The sequence below is a fragment of the Octodon degus genome, unplaced genomic scaffold (assembly GCF_000260255.1).
Source record: "Octodon degus isolate 3935 unplaced genomic scaffold, OctDeg1.0 scaffold00022, whole genome shotgun sequence".
NCBI lineage: Eukaryota > Metazoa > Chordata > Mammalia > Rodentia > Octodontidae > Octodon > Octodon degus.
The window spans coordinates 23,710,204-23,732,583 of NW_004524598.1; the positions used below are offsets into that span (position 1 = coordinate 23,710,204).

The 22,380-nt window shown below is 41.0% G+C and overlaps 2 protein-coding genes across 10 annotated transcripts in view; one reads left to right on the top strand and one right to left on the bottom strand.

Moving 5' to 3' along the window:
• Positions 1-14,185, bottom strand: part of Tcte3 (t-complex-associated-testis-expressed 3) — a 28,715-nt gene extending 14,530 nt beyond the window's left edge. Inside the window, exons 1-2 of the mRNA XM_023712005.1 lie at positions 14,002-14,185; positions 4,306-4,512 (exon numbers count right to left, since the gene is read on the bottom strand). Of these exons, the coding sequence (XP_023567773.1) occupies positions 4,306-4,512; positions 14,002-14,109 (315 nt within the window). The 5' untranslated portion in view covers positions 14,110-14,185. The remainder of the gene's footprint in view (positions 1-4,305; positions 4,513-14,001) is intronic.
• Positions 14,186-14,262: 77 nt separating this feature from the next.
• The window catches only part of Ermard (ER membrane associated RNA degradation), a 30,891-nt gene continuing 22,773 nt past the window's right edge, over positions 14,263-22,380 (top strand). For 7 of the 9 annotated variants that reach the window (XM_012514025.2, XM_023711996.1, XM_023711995.1 and 4 more), the window contains exons 1-5: positions 14,268-14,327; positions 17,351-17,519; positions 20,440-20,579; positions 21,348-21,449; positions 21,928-22,017. In XM_012514025.2, coding sequence (XP_012369479.2) covers positions 14,322-14,327; positions 17,351-17,519; positions 20,440-20,579; positions 21,348-21,449; positions 21,928-22,017 — 507 coding nt within the window. In that variant the 5' untranslated portion in view covers positions 14,268-14,321. Of the gene's footprint in view, positions 14,328-17,350; positions 17,520-20,439; positions 20,580-21,347; positions 21,450-21,927; positions 22,018-22,380 lie in introns of those variants that run through there. The other 2 variants (XM_023711998.1, XM_023712000.1) reach the window with 2 other exon arrangements.

A 22,380-nucleotide genomic window follows, 5' to 3' on the forward strand; every position in this document is an offset into this window, starting at 1 on the left:
GGTTTTGCCAGCTTGTGATTGAGGTTTTAATTTCCTGTATATCACTTTGAACCTGTTTCATACATTCTATTTCTTCCCTAAATTGTTTATTCAGGGGTTCCATCATTTTTATATTCTGTTCTATTTTTTTATCAGTGTATTCTTTAGAAGCACTTAGTACTTCTTTTATTATAGTTATCACTAAATTTTTTTTTAGTTCAGAAATTATTTCTGATCTGATTTCTTCTATACCTTTCTGCAGTTGTTTCTTTACAGCCAACACTATTATTTCAGAGATATCAGGTGTGTGATTTCCAGTTTCCTCAGTGCTAGTGTCTTCTGCAGTTGTATGGGTGGACTCGGGGCCAGTGACTGCATTTTGTTCCTTCTCTTTGTCATTTTGTGTACCACTGTCTTCTGACCTTTGGTGTAGAGCTTAGAGTTATTACCTTAGCACCAGGTCCAGATCTACGAAGTTCAGATCCCTCCAGGTGGGTGTTGTTTGGATCTGGCTGCTGTGCTCCACTTCTTTCTGCTGCAGCCATTAGAGCTGAACCCTTTGTGTCTCTCTGGCAAGATGTTCTGCTCCTGAATCATCTGGGTGGGTCTTGCCTCTAGCCTCTTTGCAGGGAGTTCTGCCGAAGGGTTCCTCGCTGGGCCTGCACTTTGGGTCGAATGAGGATCTGCGGGCCCCGGGCAGTCTCACTCACACATCGGACCTCGGCTCTGGGTCTATTCAGGATCCACGGGCCCCAGGTCGTCTCACTTACTTGCCAGGCCTGAGCTCTCGGTCTATTCAGGATCCCATGGGCCCCAGGTCATTTCACTCCCCTTTACCTTTTGGTAATGCGTATTTTGTCTTAGCAACAACAGAAAAGTAACTAAGGCACAGCCTCTCTGGACTTTGAAAGTAATGTGCTACTCATTTGTGTATGATATATTGATGCACTTAGAAAGTGACATAAAAACCTATTTTTTAATGGGGTACAGAACCACACACAAAAAAAACGGGAAGTTCTGCAATAGCTGCTCCATCCCTGGAGTCACATGAGCCAGGGGATCCAATGGAACCTGAACTATAAATGGAAACACAAATGTTGCGTAAAGCCCTTGGGAGGCCCCTGAAGGAGCATTGTAGGACATACCATTAGAATTTTGGAGCAAGTTTTCGCTACCATCTGTAGTTAACTACTCTCCTTGATAAGCTACTGGTGATTTGGAGACAGTGATTGTTTGACCATGGGACAGCAAATCATGCAACCTGTCCATCATGGACTGTGGTAGTAAAACTTGTACCCAAAATCTCATGTTCTGCTAGCCTAAACATCTTAGTTCTAGAGGAAGGAATACTTTTACCATGAAACATAAACATAATTCCACTGAAAACTTAAAGCTATGACTGCTACATGGACTCTATTAGGACTGCTACATGGACTGCTACATGGACTCTACTATTAGGCTTTTTATGCTTCTGCATCAATAAGAAATAAAAAGAGTCATGGTATTGGCTGATATGACCAATCTTACCTATCTGGGAAAACTGAAGCACTCCACAATGGAGGAAACAAAAAGTCCTCTGAAATGTGGAAGACCCATTAGTGTGTCTCTTATTATTCTTACAGCCATTGGTAAAGACTGACAGACAGCTACAATAATGCACTGTAGCCTAGACCCTTCACAACGGAACACTTGGGTTACCTATCATGTAAGGAACTGTGACCAGCTAAAGTGCCTGATGAATGAAAAGGCAATAAGGCATACTACTAGCAGGTATTTATACATATTGGCTACAATCATGGAAATACTTCTCAAAAACCTGTATTTGTCATGAGTATTTCTATAATTGTCGTGTGTTCACAGGCATGTGCACATGTGTATGTGTGTGTATGTATATGCACACCTGCTGAGCAGCTTTCCCATTTCTAGGACAAAGCGCCTGAATCTCCAACTTAAAGAAAGAAATGGCTCATACCTTCGGGCAATGGTTGGCTAGTTCTCTTGCTGTGGGTCTGGGGAAATGCAGGACAACATGGCAAAAAGTCATTATGGTGAGGCAAAGCTGCTCATTTCATGGCAGTTGTTGTCTTAGTTACTTTTTACTCATTGCTGGGACAAAAATACCTGACACCCAAAGTGAAGGAAGAAAAGGTTTATTTAGCTCACAGTTTGTGGAGGTTTCAGTTTATACTCCACTGGCTCCAACACAAACAATAGCAGTTCCTGCGGCAGAAAACAATGAAGAGCAGAGGAGGAGCGGCAGCTGTGGCGTCCATCAAGCCTCTTTCTTCCTTCTACGCTGACTGCAAAGACCTGTGCTCCACTGCGAAGATTGCAGCTCCTCCAAAGTGGTGTGGCTGCAAAGATCAATCTCCTCCAAAGACTGGGACTTTTCCAAGGAAACAGGGCAGGGCAGGCAGGCAGCTTTCCTCAACTTTTTTTTTTTTTTTTTTTTGAACCGGGGATTGAACTCAGGTCCTTGCACTTGCCAGGGAAGCACTTATTCCACTGGGCCATCTCCCCAGCCCTCAACTTCTTTATATATACTTTTTGTGCCAAGTCACTCTGGGGCAGCCCATTGCCCTAGGGTGAAACTAATTGTACCCCAGGATGGGCCCAATAGCCCTTTATGGTGGAACCAATCGTACCCCAGTGCCGGCCCAATAGTGCCCCAGGGTGGGACCAATGGTACCCCAGATTGGGCCCTGCCCACCTGCAGCATGGGGCCTCCATGCCCAGATTCAGCTGGATTGTGAAACAGAGCAAGCAAAGTGTGCCAAAGAGGAAGAGGTCCAGAGACCAGATATAGGTCCCATGTTGAAGTGCACTTTAATATTTTTCCAGCCAATTAAGCTGAAAAACAAGATCAACTATCTCAGTATACCTATAACTAAGCAAAAATATTTTTCTTTCCTCTTCCATTCCTGTAACAAAAATTTACTTTTATCTATATTAAATATTGCTAATTTTACATCATTGTATTTGTTACAAGGTTTCCAGAGAAGAATAAACATTATTCAAGGTCTTGGGGCTGGGGAGATGGCTCAGTAGGATAAGCGCTTGACTGGCAAATGCAAGGATCTGAGTTCAATCCCTGGTTCCGCTAAAAAAAAAAAAAATCAAGGTCTTTACCACCTTTGAGGAAGACGGAATTAATACATTTATTTGTACACAAGTTGGTTGCAATATTTTTTTTTAAATTTATTTATTTTATTTATTTTTGTGTGTGGCCAGCTCAGCCCACCAGGGGGCGGCGCTGGCTGGCATGTGGTGCTGGGGGATTGAACCGCGGTCCCTGTGCTTTGCTAAGCTTGTTCTAAGTAGGTGCTTTAGACCACTGAGCCATCTCACCAGCCTGGTTGCAATATTAAGGGTTTTTTTAACCTACTTATTTTTTTGGCAGAATTGGGTATTGAACTCAGGCCCTCGAGCTTGCCAGCGAAGCACTTATTCTTCTGAGCTATCTCCCCAGCCCTTTACCTATTTATTGTTTCTGTTTAGATAATTTGCTTTAAGGAGAATAGCATAGATACTCAGTTGGCTAGGACTTACAATAATTAGTTTTTAAAAAATTATTTTTAGGGCTGGTGAGATGGCTCAGTGGTCTAAAGCACCTACTTAGAACAAGCTTAGCAAAGCACAGGGACCGCGGTTCAATCCCCCAGCACCACATGCCAGCCAGCCCTGCCCCCTGGTGGGCTGAGCTGGCCACACACACACACACACACACACACACACACACACACACACACAAATTTAAAAAAAAATTATTTTTAGGTGTGTACTTGACTGGGATAAGTCCCAAGAAATGGTACAATATTATGCCTGGCTGTGTTTGTGAACTTGTTTTCAGAAGGGTTAGTGAACATATGAATCAATAGGCTGAGTAAAGATAACCCTCACCAATGAGAGTGGATATCATCCAACTTGTGGAAGGCCTGAATCAGACAAAAAGGTGGAGGAAGAGGGAATTTTCTTTTCTGACAGAGCTGGGATATTCATCTCCTTCACCTGAACACGAGTGCTCCAGGTTCTTGAGTTTGCAGTGTTGGCCTGGGACTTACACAGCTAGCTTGCCTGACTCTCAGGCCTTTGGATTTAGGCTGAAATATAACTACTTTCCTGGTTCCGTAGGTTACACACAGAAGATCATACAAACTCTTGATTCCTGTAATTGCATAAACCAATTCATACAATAAATTTCACACATATGCACACAGGCATGCACACATAAAACACACACACACACACACACCTCTCTTGTTTTTCTGGAGATTTCTACTATAATATTGGAAATATATCTATATATATTCTCAACCCTAAACCTACCTTTAATATCTGCTGGACTTTAGTTTCTACTGTATGAGCTTGAAATTTCTTCAGAGGCTCCATTCTATATGAATTAGCAAACTTTAATTTTGACAGGGCACTCTTCCACTCTTTACCTATGTCAGCAATTGAGTCATCCAATGGAGGTTCTACATACTGAACATCATGAATTGATTCTCTTAGTCTTTCTTTTAAGATCTGTGCATACTGGAGAGAGGGAAAGTGGAAGTGGGAGGGAGGGGAAGCAAAGAAGGGAGCAAGGGAGAAGGAGAGAAAAAGATCACTTTTCAAATTGTAATTCTGGATTAAAGAATCCTGACATAATGGATGGAGCAAGGCAGACACAAAACTTGGAAATGTGTTATAACAGACTTCTGGGAAAATATAGTCACTAAATACTAGATTTACCCAAATCTAATTGGCAAAAGAAAAAAAAACTTTTTTTTTTTTTTATTGGCACATCTTTTTTATTTATTTTATTTATTTATTTGTGTGTGTGTGTGTGTGTGTGTGTGTGTGGCCAGCTCAGCCCACCAGGGGGCGGGGCGGGCTGGCATGTGGTGCTGGGGGATTGAACCGCGGTCCATGTGCTTTGCTAAGCTTGTTCTAAGTAGGTGCTTTAGACCACTGAGCCATCTCACCAGCCCGAAAAAAAACCTTTTGATTTGCACACACAAGCATATATATGTAAATTTGTGTACGTACATTTACAATATTCACAGAACATGCAAAAGAACTAAAAACAAGAGTAGTTTCCAAAAAGGGCAACTGAGTGGCTTGGGTGGGGATGTAAGGTGAACCATTTATCAACCCCACACAATATCATCTATTCTGCTTTGAACTTAGTTTCTGTAAATAAGTATTTGGGTAACAAATTCCTAAGTCTTAAGTTGAAAAGATCACAAAAATGTATTGATTTGATATCCCCATCAGTCGACATTTTTGGTATACAATATTCATTTTTTGACATTCAACATACATTAAAGAAACATTTATTTATGACCTAGTATTTTCCCAGTAAGTGATTTGTTTATATTAAAGTGATGACCCTCATTTTCTTTTCTTTTACATTTTTATGTATTTGGTTCATGGCATGTGTTACCACGGATCAAACCCAGGTCCTTGTGCTTACCTAGGCAGGTGCTTAGACCACTGAGCTATCTCCACAGCCCGACCCTCATTTTCATAATAGCCAATAATTCCTTTTCCTTACCTAATTGCTTAGCTAGAATAAGAATGGCAAAAATTGACATCCTTGCCTTGTTCTTAATATTAAAGGAAACTTTTTAGTCTTTTTCTCATTAAGCATATTTGCTGTGGTTTTTTAATGTATGTTTTCCATTATGTCGTGGTAGTTTTTTATTGCTTTTAAAAATCACAAAATCATTTGACAAAAATAATTTTGATTTTTTTTTTATCCATTCTTCAGTTCATGGGCATTTGAGCTGTTTCCAAGATTTAGATATGACAAATTGTTCTTCTATAAATATGGGTGCACATATATCACTGCAATATACTTTTAATTCTTCTGGAAAGATACCCAGGGAGGAAATAGCTGGGTGAAATGGGACCTCTAATCCTAGGTGGGGTTGTTTGTTTTAGTGGAACCGGGGATTGAACTCAGGCCCTTGCACTTGCCAGGGAAGTGCTTATTCCACTGAACCATCTCCCTAGCCCGTTTGTTTTGAGACAGGGTCTCACTATGCAGTTCCTGCTGTCTTTGTGCTCACTTTTGTAGTCCCCAAGTTGGTCTCAATCTCACAGAGATCCTCCTGGCTCAACCTCCCAAATGCTGGGATTATAGGTGTGCTCCACCACAGTGGGTGCCCGTATCCAGGGCTGAGATGGAGCGTGTGGGCATCTGGGGCTATGACTGCATGGCATGTGGGGCTGAGGATCGAACTTGGGTCCTTGTGCTTGCCAGGTAGGTGCTTATGCCCCTGAGCTTTCTCTCTGGCTCCTCTAATCCTAGTTTTCTGAGAAATCTCCACAAGGATTGCCACAGTCATTCCACCAGTTTACAGGCCCACCAACAGTGGAGAAGGGTTCCTTTTTGTTCATAGTTCCTCCAGCATTTATTATTGATTGGTTTCTTGATGACAGATATTTTCTAGAGTGAGATGGAATCTCAGTGTTGTCTTAATCTGCATTTCTTGAATAAACAATGATACTGAACACTTTTTAAAATATATTTGTCATTTGTATTTCTTCCTCCGAGAACTGTGTATTCATTCCCATTTTTGGATTGGGTCTTTGAATTTGGGGGGTCTGATTTCTTTCCATTCTCTTTTTCTTTCTTCTTCTTCTTCTTTTTTTTTTTTAACGTACTTGGTTGTTACAGAGTCTCACTACAGTTTGGGACTCATAGTGATCTTCCTGCGTTCAGCCTCCCCAGTGCTAGGATTACAGGCATGCACCACTATGCCTGGACTCTGGCCAGCTCAGCCTGCTCTGGGGGCAAGGCTAGCAAGTTATGCGGTGCCAGGATCAAACCCTGGTCCCTGTGTTTGCCTAAACTTGCCTAAGTAGGCATTTAGTCTGTTGAGCTATCTCACTGTCCCCTGATTTCTTTCAATTCTTTTTTTTAAAAAGAATTTATTTTTTTAAATTTTATTTGTGTGTGTGTGTGTGGCCAGCTCAGCCCGCCTAGGGGCTAGGCTGGCTGTCATGTGGTGCTGGGGGATTGAACCGCGGTCCCTGTGCTTTGCTTAGCTTAGCTTGTTCTAAGTAGGTGCTTTAGACTACTGAGCCATCTCACCAGCCCTCTTTCAATTCTTTTTTTTTAAAAATAATTTTATTGAGAAACAAATAGCAATGAGACAGTTTCAGAACCAATCAGTAGCCTCAGGGATTCTAGATCCCTTGCTCTTAGCACGGATGGAAAAATACAGATAGGCCTATATACACGTAACCTTTCCAGGCCCGGCAGAGCACATAGCCAGTCTTCATCTGAAAAGAAGAAGAACTTTCTAAATTATTTCATGGATATCAAATTCAGTTTGTTCCAGGCGAGGCCAGGACAGGTGGCTTGTTTGCTATAAGTGTGAATAAAAGTCAGTGGAAATTCTCATTAGTTTTTATGTAGAAATAGGGTGATACATTTTTGTTTCCAGTAAAGATCTCATTCTGTTACTTCTTAGTATTGTAGGAGCTCATTAGGTACTTAACTATTTTCCCTTACTCAACTGGGTATTTTAAACTAAAATCCAAATCTTGGAAAAAGCCAGACGTATACTTTGTAGGGTAGAGGGTCAATTAAATGACTAATTTTCTGGAAATTTTGAATACAATACATCTAGAAGTGAAGCATTTTATAAAAATTTCAGACAGGTCAAAGAAGTTTCAGAGGTGATGGGTATGAGGGAAAGTATTCATTTGTAAAGCTAGTCAGGTAGGCTGACTAGTACTGGCCATTAAAAATCTAGATCTATGTAGACCTCTCCCAGGATGTTTCAATGAAAGCTGTTTTCCCACAGCATTTGCTTCTGAAAGGAGAATGGCATGATCAGTTTGAGAGTGATAGTTTGGAAGAAATCTTTATCAGAGTAAGCATATGCTGCAGTAAATAGAATAAGACGGAAACCAGATTCAAATTGTTAGTCATTCTCTATCAGGGAAATTTAACTAGAGTAGGTTTATGCAATTCATATTTCAAAGGAAGTAACATCTTCTAAAAGGATAATAATAATGACTCCCATGTAACTGAAAGCATTTTCCATTGCTGGGTTTAAGCATGTGGGGAGAATTTTCTCTGCAACTCTAGGCATGTCTGAAAATGGCATTGATCGCTGAGCTTTGCAGGCACAGGCCAAGTTCTCTTCCCCTTCTGTCAGTGGGATATAGTTTTGGGGCAAGATCTTACATAGTTTTGGCAGAGGCCCTCTCCATTTCTGCTTTTGGGTGAGTGGTTGTAACTGACATGTTGATTCTCTTGGATTTTGTTCCAACCTTAAGACATAAAGATTTAGACAGTGTGGAGGAAAGAAGTGCGAGCTTTAAAGAATATTGCTTCGAAAAATCCATTAAGAAGGATTTTGATTGTCAGGCAGCTTGAGGTACTAAAGTTGTTGTTGTGCCTGGCCAGCGCAAGGTCCTGAGTTTGATCCTCAGTACTGCCCCCACCCCCCAACAAAAAGTTGCTGAATCCAGATCCTCTTTCTTCAAGAAGAAACAGTTAAAAGTCTGGAGAGAAATTAAATGTTATTTATATTGCTTTCTCAGAAAATCTTTTTTTCTTTTTTGTTTTGAGACAAGTTTCACTATGCAGTTCAAGCTGGTCTTCAATTACCTTTGTGACCTGGGCTGGCCTCCATCTTGTGGCAATCCTCCTGCCTCAGCCTCTTGAGTGCTGGGATTACGGGTGTGCCCCACTATGACTGGCCTCTAGATGCTGGTCCTTTGCCTGGCGCTCTGAGCTCAGAACCCCACATGCAGGATCAGTCTAATTCTAATCAGGTCTTCATGAGGCAGATCTGATTATTGTCCACCTTCTGGGCTAGGACTGGGTCTCCCTCTTTCAATTCTTAACTGGCTACTTATTCCCACCCTATGGGTTATCTTTTCACTGTGCTATTGATTTCTTTTGTTGTGCTATAGCTTTTTAGTTGAGATTCCATTCACTGAGTCTTTGTAGTATCTCATCAAGTGTGAGTTTTGCTCATGAAGTCTCTCTTACACCTATGTCTTCAAGATGTGTTTTTTTTATTTTGTTTGTTTGTTTTGGCGGAACCAGGGATTGAACTCAGGCCCTTGTGCCTGCCAGGGAAGCGCTTATTCTACTGAGCCATCTCCCCGGCCCCAAGATGTGTTTTTTAATACAATGGACTACTACTCAGCCATAAAAAGGATAAACTTGAAATTTTTGTTGTAAATGGTTACAACTTGATACCATATTCGTAAGTCAAACAAATTAGACCCATGCGCGTAAACATATTCTCACTAGTGTGAGAAGCTGAATGAGTAAAAAAAATTAAAAATATATAAAATGTATTGTAAATTGGAAAAACACTACTCAAAAGGAAAAGAGAAACTATGGTTGAGGAAAGGAGAAAAGGAGAAGGAAATATATATATATATATATATATATATATACACACACACACAAGGTAGTTAAAATAGTTATACTACTAGTTTCTCTTGTTCATTGGAAAGTACAGCTTGTGGTAATATTGTTTGGACAATACGCTGATCTTTTGTACTCTAAGTAAGTAGGTTGAAGATAACAAATATGAAATGTATTAATTATTGTTAATTTCCAATTATCTTGTTTTGAAAATGCTTTTTAAAATTAAAAATATTTTGTCAAACTTTGTTAATAAAAATAATATGGTTTATTGCTTCTATGTTTATGTTGTGCATTACACTGATCCATTTTCATATGTTGTTATTCTTGCATTCTGGGAATAAATACCATTTGGTCATGGTAGATAGTCCTTTGAATGTAATACCTAATGCTGGTGTTTTGGTAAAGGTTTCCGAATCATTACTCATAAAATTCTTTTTATAATTATTTTCTTTGGCTTTGGTGTCAGGGTAATGCTGACCTCATGGAATGCATTAGAAAATACTCCCTGTGATTCTCTTCTGAAAGTGTTGTAGAAACTTTGTTCAATTCGTTCTCTAAATATTTGGTAAAATCCATTAGGGTATGGTGTTTTCTCTTTGGGAAGATGATCAATTCAATTCCTCAATTAGCCCTATATTTTCTGAGTGGGAAGAGGAGCAAGCACAAGTAAGTGCACCCTCTGGGAGTCTGTGTTTCAAAGAACTGCTCCATTTCATCTAGGTAATCATTGCATGCACAGATTTGTTTGTAATATTGCTATGATCTTTTTTTTTTTTTTTTTCAGAACCAGGGATTGAACTCAGGCCCTTGCGCTACACAGGCAAGTGCTTATTCTGAACTATCTCCCTGGCCCCTCTTATGGTCCTTTTGATGTTTATAGAATTTGTAGTGATATCCTCACTTGAATTTCTGATGATTAACTATTTTGACTCTATTTGTTCTGTATTGGTAATACCTTATCTTCCTGGATCTGGGTTTATGTGTATTATCTGATATTATGCTTCAAATATTCCTTCAGTTCCTTTTTTCTCCTACTGGTATTTCCATTATGAGTCATTTACACTTTTTGTCACTGTCCTACAATGCTGGACTCTTTTTCTCATTTTGAAGTTTCCACTGATATGTCATCAAGCAGACAATTTCTTCCTGTTGATGTTATGTCTAGTAAGTATAAGCCTATCAATGGCATTCTTCACATTACTGGCTTTTTTTAAAAAAAATTATTTATGTATGTATGTATGTGGGGGGGGCAGCTCAGCCCACCGGGGGCGGGGCTGGCTGGCATGTGGTGCTGGGGGATTGAACTGCGGTCCCTGTGCTTTGCTAAGCTTGTTCTAAGTAGGTGTTTTACACCACTGAGCCATCTCACCAGCCCCACATTACTGGCTTTTTTAAGTTTAGTATTTCTTTTTGGTTCTTAGTATTTCCCTCTCTGATCACACTGTTCATCACTTCTTATATATCAAACCCCTGGCTCCTGCACCTGCTTGCAGGTGCTTTAACCTGCTAAGCTATTTGGCCAGTCCCGTCTAGGCAGAATTTAACAAATCTTTCTGTTTTTCCTAACTCCATAGCTGTAATATAGTGACTAGAAAAAGCCAGAGTTGCGTATTTCCCTTTCACAAGGTCAGACAGATATCCTTACTAAGCTCCTTAACTAATTTCTCCTCAGTGTGACCAGTAAGGCTCACCCCTCATCATTTATCATCAGAATTATGAGGGGATTTTTTTTTCTCCTCAGTTATTTACTTTGAGAACCTGATTCAACTCCCGAAGGTGAAAAGCAGAAAAACTTGGGGACCATTGCATGTGTTTGGACTCCAAGTATTATAAATACATGATCTTGCCAAGCACTGGCACATACAGATCACTTCCGCACTCCAAGAGGCTGAGGTTGGAAGATCACAAATCCAAATATAAAAATAAACATAAAAAGCAAGGCTTTGGGCTTAATCTCCAAGATTGGAGGGAAAAGACGCTTTCTGGTAAATCAACTGTATTTCAGGCTTTACTTCCTGACTTTGGCTTTAGCCCTGGTTTTAGCATTAGACTTTAATTTTGGAGTAATTTGCCCAATGATCTCACCTCTATAATGGATCTAAGAAGTGGTCATTTTTAAAATTCTGTACAGCTTTTTATGATGCAGTAATGACTGCCTAACTCTTTACACCAGGAACTGGAAATGGGAATTTTGTTTTCGAAGTGTTTTTGGCTGGGTATAGAATTCTAGGTTTGGCTATTTTATTTCAGGACTTGAACATTTTCTGACTCACACAATTTTTGATGAGTCTGCTATTGTTTCTCTATATACAGTGTCTCTTTCTGAGTTGCCTTTACATGACTTGTTTCAGGTATGTTTGAATGTAATTTCTTGTGCTTAGAATTCATTGATATTCTTTGATTTATGGGCTGATCATTTTCACCACATATAGAAATCTCACCCACTATTTCTTGTCCTCTCTTCCTTAGGGACTTAAATCACTAGAATAGTAGGAAATTGGAAGCTACAGTAATGTAACTCACAGAAGTCTCCTCAGATCCACCCCTCAACCTATGTCTCCATATCACAGGGATGGGGCACATACCTGTAGACTCAAAGTAACCCTTGGTGAACAAACTATTCTCAAAATTACATCACTATTTCTTTGGGTGCCTGGCTGAGAACACTCATCCAAAATTACTTCATTCTTCTACTGAGAATCTTTGTAATCATTTTTTAAATCAAAAATAGCTTTCACACATTTTTTAGGCATCTAGTAATACAAGTTGAAGAGATTTAATTTACTGATATGGCATTTCCTTACATCAAGCTCACCTAAAGTCCTACAATGAAATGAGATTGTTCATGAGATGTCATTATTTTAATGTTTAAATACTTTTTGCTCAGTTAAAAATTTCAAATGTATGTCATTTGAACAAGACTAGTAAATACAAGACTGGTAAGTTTCCAATTTTTAGTAATCTGAATAAAGTTTTGTGATTTTTCTGTTGTAAGTTATAGTAACTGATTTTTACTAAGAAAAAAGCATTGAAAGGATGGGATCCCCTTATGAATTGAGGGAAAAAGCTGAAGAACTAGACCCAGAAAGACATGAGACACTTCAGCTTGACACTTGCAACATGAATAAACCTCAGCCACTCCTTTTATACTGTCTCAATGAAGTAGTTAGCCTTATTTCAGTTTCGTCCTCATGACAAAGTTAAAGACAGTGGCTACCAACCCACAGAAATTCTACCCAATGGGCATGAGTTACTGCTTTAAAAAAAATTACTGGAGCACAGATAAGAATCAAGAGAGGCTCATAATGACCATGTCCTAATTTTTATTATGCACAAAAACATGGGAATTGTCCGTTATTTAAAAGTTTTTGTGTTTTTTCACTTAAGTTTTAAATGATTCATTTTAACTACCATTTGTAGTACCCTTACTCAATTTCTAGTCTATTCAAATTTCTTCTGGAAATCTAGATGTTGCAGAGATAGTTATAACTGGTCATACTCAGATCAAATAAACTGATGTGGTCCATGTCCCTTCACTCCTAGACTTTGGCCTATATACCAAGTGCAGTGCAGCTATGTATCTTCCCATATTGAGTTCAGGCTTACTCAACTGTCAAACTCATTTCGGCCATTCAGTTGGCGTAATCAGCAATACAGCAGACTCCAATATGGTATTATGAACATCTACTTTGAAATCCAACAGATTTGTTTCTAGTCTTGTTCTGCTTTTACTTAGCTATGTTATAGAGGAACATCTATTAGTCTGTTCCTCTATAAAATATAGGCACCATAGAGATATTAGCAACTATAATGTTGCAATGAGTTTTATTTTTCTGCTACTTTGCAATCCTTGAATATTTTGACATCTCCACAAATCTGTTTTGCCTATTATTTCTAATATCATCTTACCAATCATAAATCCTATGAAATAGGCATGAAAAATTCACTACAGCAAAGTGGGACAGGAATCCCAGGACTCAGGCTCTCATCTCAGTTCTATCATTATGTATCCTGTGAAAAGTACTTCTCAATAAAACACAAGCTTCTCAAAGTATGATCATATCCAAATATTGATACAGAATAGTGGCCTTTTCCATTACTATCCGCAGGTTAACAATGCTTTTAACTTTTCTCTCATATATATATATATATATATATATTTTTTTTTTTTTTTTCCCCCCCGGAACCGGGGATTAAACTCAGGCTCTTACACTTGCCAGGCAAGCACTTATTCTGCTGAGCTATTTTCCCGGCCCCTCCCACATATATTCTTAAATTAGGGAAACAGCTTATGTTTAAAAGCACAAAACAGCTCATTGTGTTGTCTAGGTTCCCAGTTTTTTCTCGTATACTGTATACACACACTCATTTTTGGTTGGTAAACTTGATACATTAGATTATGTTTCGGAAATCTATTGGCCTGAAGAGTTGCAGACGAGCACGTAAAATAAATTTCCGATCATTTAACGCAGAGTTCTATGAGTTTAAAACCTTTAGGCAAATCTAAAGGGGAAGTTAAATCCATGCTCAGAATTCAGTTTCTAAGGTGGGGGCAAAAATAAGTCCGCACTCCTGGGTTGTGGGGGTGAGCACACAACTGAAAAGGACTCGAATAACAGTCTTGCACTCACTGACTCCTTCTCGAACATGCTAGGCTTCCTGTCTTTCTTAAGCCCCACCGACTGCGGCTGAAGGGCCTGGGTCGCGGCCGCTTTCTGGCCTCGGCCTCGCTTCTTCATCTTCCTCAGCTTCCTAGTAAGCCTCACTCTCGGCCACGGTCGAACACCTCAGAAGTCTTCCGCTAGATCTGAAGCAGCTAGCCTACCGCCCGCGAGACCGGAAGTGGCGCATGGATCAGCGAGCGACCGGAAGTGACGCTCTACGCAGTGCGCGACCCTCCGACTGGTGTTGTGACGTTATCCGCTTGAGCCGCGGCCGGGACCCGGATGTGATGGAGGTAGGGCGCGCCAATATGGGACGCAGAGCGCGAGCCCGGTTGGCTGATGAGCTAGCTAGCTGGTTTCCACGCGAGGGCGTGTCCTGAGGGTTGTCAGCGCAGGGTACACGCGAAGCAGAACCCTGCTGGTCCTTATAGTTCGCTGTGGCCCATGTAAATGCAGGGCTCGCTGGTGGTGTGCAGGCGGAGCTGGGGCTGCCCCACGCAGGACTCCACTCCTTTTCCTCCGTGGACCTCTGTGGCCAGGGATGGAGGCTGCTGCGCTGGGACCTGGCAGCTCGCCCAGAGCCCTGCCCAACGCTGCCCTGTGAGGCCAGCGTCCTGTCTGTGTCACAGAGGAGGCCGAGGGGCGGAGCCGTCGAGGGCTCGAGATGGGCAGCAGAAGCCGGGCTCCCGCGCTGCGCTGGGCCGGTGCTCTGAGCACCGGAGGGCACGTGGAGCGGGTGGCCAGCCTCCACTTCCCTTTGCAGACCTGCGTGCTGTCGCAGACCTGCAGCCAGTGTACAGAACTGTGTGTTGGCAGTAGTCGTCCTCCCGCGCTGAAGGTGGAGGAGCGCAGAGCGGGAGCCAGCTGTCCAAATAAAGGTTGTGCGGGGTGTAAAGCGTGGTCTCTGCGTGGCAGGACACGACAACTCGGTTGGCGTTGGGGAATAGCAAAGGGGTACTGATAGAGGGGAGGAAACTCAAGGAGTTTTGAGAACAAGAGAGGGTTTACAGCAGAATGTATTTATTGGGGGAAAGCTTCTGCCCGGAAGAGAGACAGACGGGAGACCCGAGCGGGTTACCCCCAAATCTGTTGGCTCTAGGGATTCATAAAAATTACTTAGGGGCCGGGGAGATAGCTCAGTGGAATAAGTGCTTGCCTGGCAAGTGCAAGGTCTTGAGTTCGATTCCTGGTTCCACCAAAAAAAACCCCAAAACCATACATACACACACACATATATATATAAATATATATTGTATATATGTATGTATGTATACAGACATATATGTATGTATGTATATATATATGTTTGTATATATATATATATATATATATACACGTACAGGGTCGCTACGCAGCTTGGACTGGTAGTGACCCTCCTCTCTCAGCCTTCCCTGTGCCAGGATTACAGGCGTGTGCCACGTTGCCGAGTTTTAGTGGCCAGCATGGTGCCTAAGCCCGGGGTTCAAGGGCTGGCTCAGTATGTGGTACTGGGGATCAAACTTGGGACCTTGTGCTTGCCAGGCGGGTGCTTAGACCGCCAAGATATTTTCTCAGCCCTTTTCTAGGGGTTTTAATGGGGCAAAACCATGTGGTGAGAAGGGCCTAAGGTGGAGAACATGGGAACTCGCTTAAGTGGGCATGAGGTGGGACAAAACATGGTTAACCAGTAAAATTACAAGCACAATTGCTCAAGTAAAATTGATTCAATCCAGGACCAAATGGGGAAGCAAGTCATGCAGCGAGTGGACTTGAATACAGAACAGGGGCTTTTCCTGTAGGGGGCTGAGTTAGTGGCTTCCAGACTTCTCAGTGTGAGAGGGCTATTTAAAATATCAATCCCTGGGCTGGGGAGATGGCTCAGTGGAATAAGCGCTTCCCTGGCAAGCTCAAAGGCCTGAGTTCAATCCCAAGTTCTGCAAAAAAACAAAAAAAAAAAAAAAAAAAAAAGAATAGAGGTAGAATATCAATCTCTGATGTCTACATCCTTAGGGAGGTAAGCATTCGTTTGATCTTTTGTCTTGAGGTCTGGCCCACAGCAGGGGTGTCTATCCATCCCAAAGTTGCAAGGTATCTTGCCTTCCACACTGGCTCCATTTGAAGGTCTGGCCTTGTCTGACTGCCTATAATATTTTTATCTAACTCAGTTGCCTGCAGTAAAAATGTTTTGATATCTGGGAGAGTAAAGAGTTACCAAAAAGAGGGGCCGGGGAGATGACTCAGTGGAATAAGCTCTTCCCTGGCAAGCGCAAGGGCCTGAGTTCTATCCCCGGTTCCGCCAAAAAGGAAAAAAAAAAAAGTTACCAAAAAGAATATACAATATTTGTGAAATTCATTGAGCATCTGTGCATTTAAAAAAATATTTATTTATTTATTTATTTTGTGTGTGTGTGGCCAGTTCAGCCCACCAGGGGGCGGGGCTGGCTGGCATGTGGTGCTGGGGGATTGAACCACGGTCCCTGTGCTTTGCTAAGCTTGTTTCTAAGTAGGTGCTTTAGACCACTGAGCCATCTCACCAGCCCATCTTTCTGCAAAGCTCCCAGTTCTGCAAGAAAAAAAACAACAACAAAAAAACAACTTTCTTCAAAGCTTTATTCCAGAGGGACTCGGTCCTTCTTAGCAGCTGCCTTCCTCATGGTGGCCAGCACATTGCTCAGTTCCTCAAGCTTCCTCCTGGCATGGATGTGTGTCCCCAACCTTTTCTTGATGAACTTAAGGGCACATTTGTCCTTGGAGACCTTGAGCAGCTTCATGATGTGCCACTTATAGGGGGTGAAGCCACACACCTCCCGGATCATGTGCCACACGAACTTGGTGTGCTTGTTGAGGCGTCTGCGACAGTGGCTGTGCCTCGGTTTGCTCACGTTCTCAGTTACCTTGTGGCTCTTGTTGAGGCTTCTGGCCATGGGCTAGCGGAGGGCAATGGCTACTGTTCTGTGATGGTTGCTGTGGCGGACTGTGCATTCTGTATTAACAAGTTCAATAAAATGATTTTGAGTCTTTAAACATTTGTTTTAAAACACACGTTGCCTTCCATGTTTAATTGCAGTGCTTTCCTCATATTGCTACCATGTTATCCAGAAAACCTAATGGCAGCACACTTAAATGTATTTTACATTAAGATATAATTTTCTGGTGACTTTTTAAAATTTTTTATTTATTTATTTTTTTGTGCTACTGGGAATTGAACTCAGGATGCTGCGCTTGCCAGGCAAGTGCTTGTTCTACTGAGCTATCTCTCCAGGCCCTATTTCATGTGATTTAGATATATAGTTATTAATACTTTCCTGTAAACTGCCTTTCATGTTTTATATTTCAGATTCTAATAGGGGATCCCATTACCACATGTCTTTCTCCCTCCGTATACGACATGATTTGTAAACTTGGGTTTGAATTCAAAGAAAATTGTAATATCCATAGCATTGTGGCTCAAAATGGTGAAGTATGTTGGAAAACAATCACAAAATGTGTGAGCTATACAGATCCAGGTTTGTACACTTTGTATCTTAAACTGTAGTATGTACTGGTCTTTTGAAATTATCTTGATCTGTAAAATCTGCCTTTCTAACCATTGCTTTTTATTTTTGTTATAATCCAAGCCTAACTCAAAAGGAAAAAAGAAATTAATGTGAAGAAAGGGAGTTAAGGCCAGAGAAATAGAGAAAATTCAAGGATCGCTGGGCTAAGAAAACTGATGGGCTGCTGGGGTAGCTCTCAGAGCCCAGAGACAGATGCCTGTACAAGTCATGTGAATTAAAAGTGTGAAATGATTCCTTGTAGATTATGCAATCATTTGAAATGTCTTCAAGTATTGTACTTTTTTGGGAAAGGGATATGCCTGGTAAATTTAGTATAGTTCCAACAGTGACAAATGAAATTGCTGCGGCCCCTGATTCAAAGAATTAGTAAGACAGTTGTGCTCACAGATATGAAGGTGTGGGTGTAAGGCTATTGTTTGCAGCATTGTTTGTCTTGGCTAAACAAGCAGGTGAGTATTTGGGAAGCAGCCAGACTTCAGGCATTAGGGTATTGATTCAGTAAGTTGTGATAAATACACACAGTGTAACATGGGGCAGCAGTAAAACGGAATGAAGAGGCTCCTCTGATGAAAGCTTCTCCCACTGAAAAGACAATAGAAGCACATAGATACATATGCTTGTATGTGTAAAATGTTTGTAAATAAACACAGAAGATTAGTAACACCCATTACAGAGTTTGGGGGGTGGGGGGTAAGTGGGAGACTTCAGTGTTTTTCATTATGAACAATGTAAATGTTCAATCCCAAACTTGCCAAAACAATAGTAAACAACAAAGTATGAATATTTTCTCAAATAATTTACTGACATTAGAAGTGTTATGGTCTAATAATGATAACTTTAAAAAGTTACAAGGTTATATACAGTAATTCCCCTTTATCTTGGGAGCATGTCTTTGAATGCCACCCATGTCAGTGGATGCCAAAGTAATGCGTATCATTGAACCTATACATACTGTGTTTTTCCTGTGTGCTCTGAAATGCTCTGTCCTGGGACTTCTTTTTTTTAATTTAATTTTTTTTATGTGTGTGTGTGTGTGTGTGTGTGGCCAGCTCAGCCCACCAGGGGGCGGAGCTGGCTGGCATGTGGTGCTGGGGGATTGAACCGCGGTCCCTGTGCTTTGCTAAGCTTGTTCTAAGTAGGTGCTTTAGACCACTGAGCCATCTCACCAGCCCTGTCCTGGGGCTTCTTGTGCATTGTTCACTACTCTTGTCGTTTGGGGCCATAGGTAAGTAAGAATTGCTTGAACACAAGCACTGGGCTGCTGTGTGATAGTTGATCTGGTAAATGAGATGATTGATGGATTAAATGATGGTTGGGCCATTTGATACACCAAACAACAGGATGAATGGGATAATTTCATCATGCTATTTAGAACAGCCCAGTTTAATGCAGATGGGCTACTTGCAAAACTTCCAGTTAACATTTTTGTACCACTGTTGACTGGATAACTGAAAGCTCAGATAAGAGCAGGCTAATATATAGTGTGTATCTGATTTCATGTGAATTTATATGTAATAACATTGAATAAAACATTTTGTCCTGTTCTACAAACTATACTAGTAAATTTTGTTTGAAATATCAAAAAGATTGATTAGTAATTTATATATATATACATATATATATATGTATATATATATATTTTTTTTCTTTTTTTTTTGTGGAACCGGGGATTGAACTCAGCCCCTTGCCAGGGAAGTACTTATTCCACTGTGCCATCTCCCTGGCCCTAGTAATTTATAATTAATGATGAACTCTGTTCTGAGTCACTGGCCAAGGAAAGTGTTAATAATTTAGGTCATTTAATATTTGTTACAGTATTCAGTATCTTCATCAGCTTCAAAGATGGAAGCAGGCACAGACAAGCCAGGAGGGAGGGGGAGACAGTGGTAGAAGGCCTCTGCTCAGACACACGAGACGGCATCTCTTGTGTTGCCTTCATGTACTTGTTGGCCACTTCTGTGAAATATCTGTTGTTCATTTAAAAAAAAATTTTTTTTGTTCTTTTCTTTAGTTCTATATATAGATTCTGGTAACAGCTTGTTGTCATGTGTGTAGTCTGCAGTTGTTCCTTCCTTTGGTAGGCTGTCTCTGCTTGGTTTTTTAACCAGGTATGCTAGGTCATCGTCCTCCCTTGGGAGCAAGTCTTGTGTAAGAGCAGAACACGCATGACATATAGAGACCAGGAGGACAAAGGCGTTGGTCTTTGTTCCTTTTCGGGAGACCTCATCCTGGTACATTCTTTTTTGTGTGACAACCCACTGAAATTGTGGTGTTCTAAGTAGATTTCAAAAGTAATGGAGGGGCCGGGGAGATGGCTCAGTAGGATAAGCATTTGATTGGCAAACTCAAGGATCTGAGTTCAATCCCTGGTTCCGAAAAAAAAAAAAAATACATAAAAAAAAGTAATGGAATAAGTTAGGTAGATCTTTGATGTGATCTGGAGGTCACTTGAGGGACTCATTAAACATGAGCCCTTCCCACCACTCTGGGACTGCAGTGGAGACTTGACAGTCATGGCTGTGTGAATCCACCTCATGGTAGAGCTAGGCTTTGATATTCCAAAACTTTAGTGCTGTTTGGTGGTGGGCACTGTTTTTTCTCCTTTTGCCTACTGTCCAAAGTAAGCTGTTGAGTTTCCTTTTCTGAGCACCTATGAGTTTATGTGGAGTTTCAGTATGTTCTACCCCCTGGCCCCTCATTTTATAAGATCACCGTAATGCACTTTATCTCCAGTGACATGTTTATCCTATGCTAGCTGATTTTTATTTTGGGGAAGTTTGATAATCACTTTTTCTATGATGATTTAGATACTTTTCATCATGTGATATGGAGCTGTGGTACTACAATACTTGTTTTCTCATTTTTTAAGACCAGAGTCTCAATTACTGGGAAAGCGTGAAGCGGCTGGGCCCTGTGTGTGAAGCCATCCATCTGCATGTCTTATCTCTGAACAAGGAGCAGTTTGAAATTCAGTATTCGCCATGGTTCCAGTGGACCAGTTTTCCAGAGGTTTGGTTTTTGAACACTTTTAGAAATAAAAGACTTTGCAAATATCACTCAGAGACTCATTACTTGCCAATTATAAAGGGTTCATGTCTTCATCCCTGGGCCCTCTCTCTGCAGAAATCCTGCTCAAACATTTTTTTGTTTGTTTATTTGTTTGTTTTTGAGGCAAGTTCTCACTAAGTTGCCCAGGCTGGGCTTGAACTTGTGATCCTCTTGCTTCAGCCTCCTGAAGTCCTGGAATTACAGGTATATGCCACCAGCTCTGCCTGCCATATTTGTAATAGTACTTTTAGGTGTAAGGTGAGTCACCGTGTTTTCCTCTGGCTTTAAGAACCATCCTATGTGCTGGGCGTGGTGGTGAATGCCTGTATTCCCAGCACTTGGGAGGTTGAGACAGGAAGATCACTGACCAGCCTGGGGGCTACACAAGTGAGCACAAGGCCAGTCTGAACTGTGTAGCAAGACCCCATCTCCAAAAAAAACAAAAACAAAAAAAAGAACCATCCTAAATCAATAGGAAATAAGATGTAAATGAAAATACTTAACTTTTCTGTTCATAATTATACCAGAATTTATTCAGTATGCATTTAAATAAGGAATCTTTAAAGAACTTCTTAGATATTAAAAGATTTTTCTTGTTTTATAAGGCATTATAAAATTTGAATTGAAATATTTACAAAAAAATTAAAACAGCACTTGATATAGAAGTTGAATAGTATTGCTGTTTTGAGAATGACTTACTAAGTGTGAGTTCTGACGTATGTCTTGTAGCTATTTCCTGAAGTGTTTGAAGCACTGGGAAGCCTGCACTCTGCTGCTATTTCTCTGAGCTTAATGAAGCTGACATCGTGTCTAGAGCGAGCTTTAGGTGATGTAAGTGTGTGGACTCTGCTTACCGGCCCGTTACATAACTTGGATGAGTATGAGACTGTCAGATGCTAATAGCTTTCTTGATTTTTTTTTTTACATTTTTTTTTTACATTTATTTATTTATTATGTGTGTGTGTGTGTGTGTGTGTGGCCAGCTCAGCCCACCAGGGGGCGGGGCCGGCTGGCATGTGGTGCTGGGGGATTGAACCGTGGTCCCTGTGGTTTGCTAAGCTTGTTCCAAGTAGGTGCTTTAGACCACTGAGCCATCTCACCAGCCCCAACTTTCTTGATTTTAATCATTATTTTCCTATAAAATACAATAATTTGGTACAGGTTTTCAGTATTTTTTGAATGGTGAAATTATACTGTTTATTTCTGGTCACTTTTCTCATTTGTACAGCAGTTGCTTTGTGGATAATGGTCTTACCATTAATTGGCTTGTTAGAGCATAATTACTCTGTATTTCTTGTTTGGATTTCAGGCATTTTTGCTGATTGGGAAGGAATGCCCCTTTCTTTTAAGAGATCTACTTGCGTCTGAGGCACTTGCTTGCATCTTTGGGCAGCCTGTGGTAAGCTCACTTACCTAAAACTTACAGCATAACAGCAGCAAGCTGGTGACATTAGCTGGTGCCAGGCTATCACCCTTCCTGCCTTGTTCAGAATTCTGCCTCTTTCACCCACATTGAAGGTGTTCCTACCCTGAGCCTGGCTGTGGTAGAATAACCTCTGAGGTCCAGTCAGAGGGACGGTTTTTTCCATGTTGCTTAGATCCATTACATGCTTATAATAGTACCATAGAGTAAGTTTTAACCCTTTAAAATAAAGGTATTGTGGTTTTGTTCTAAAATATCAATTTTTGGGCTGGTGAGATGGCTCAGTGGTCTAAAGCACCTACTTAGAACAAACTAAGCTATGCAAAGCACCAGGACCGC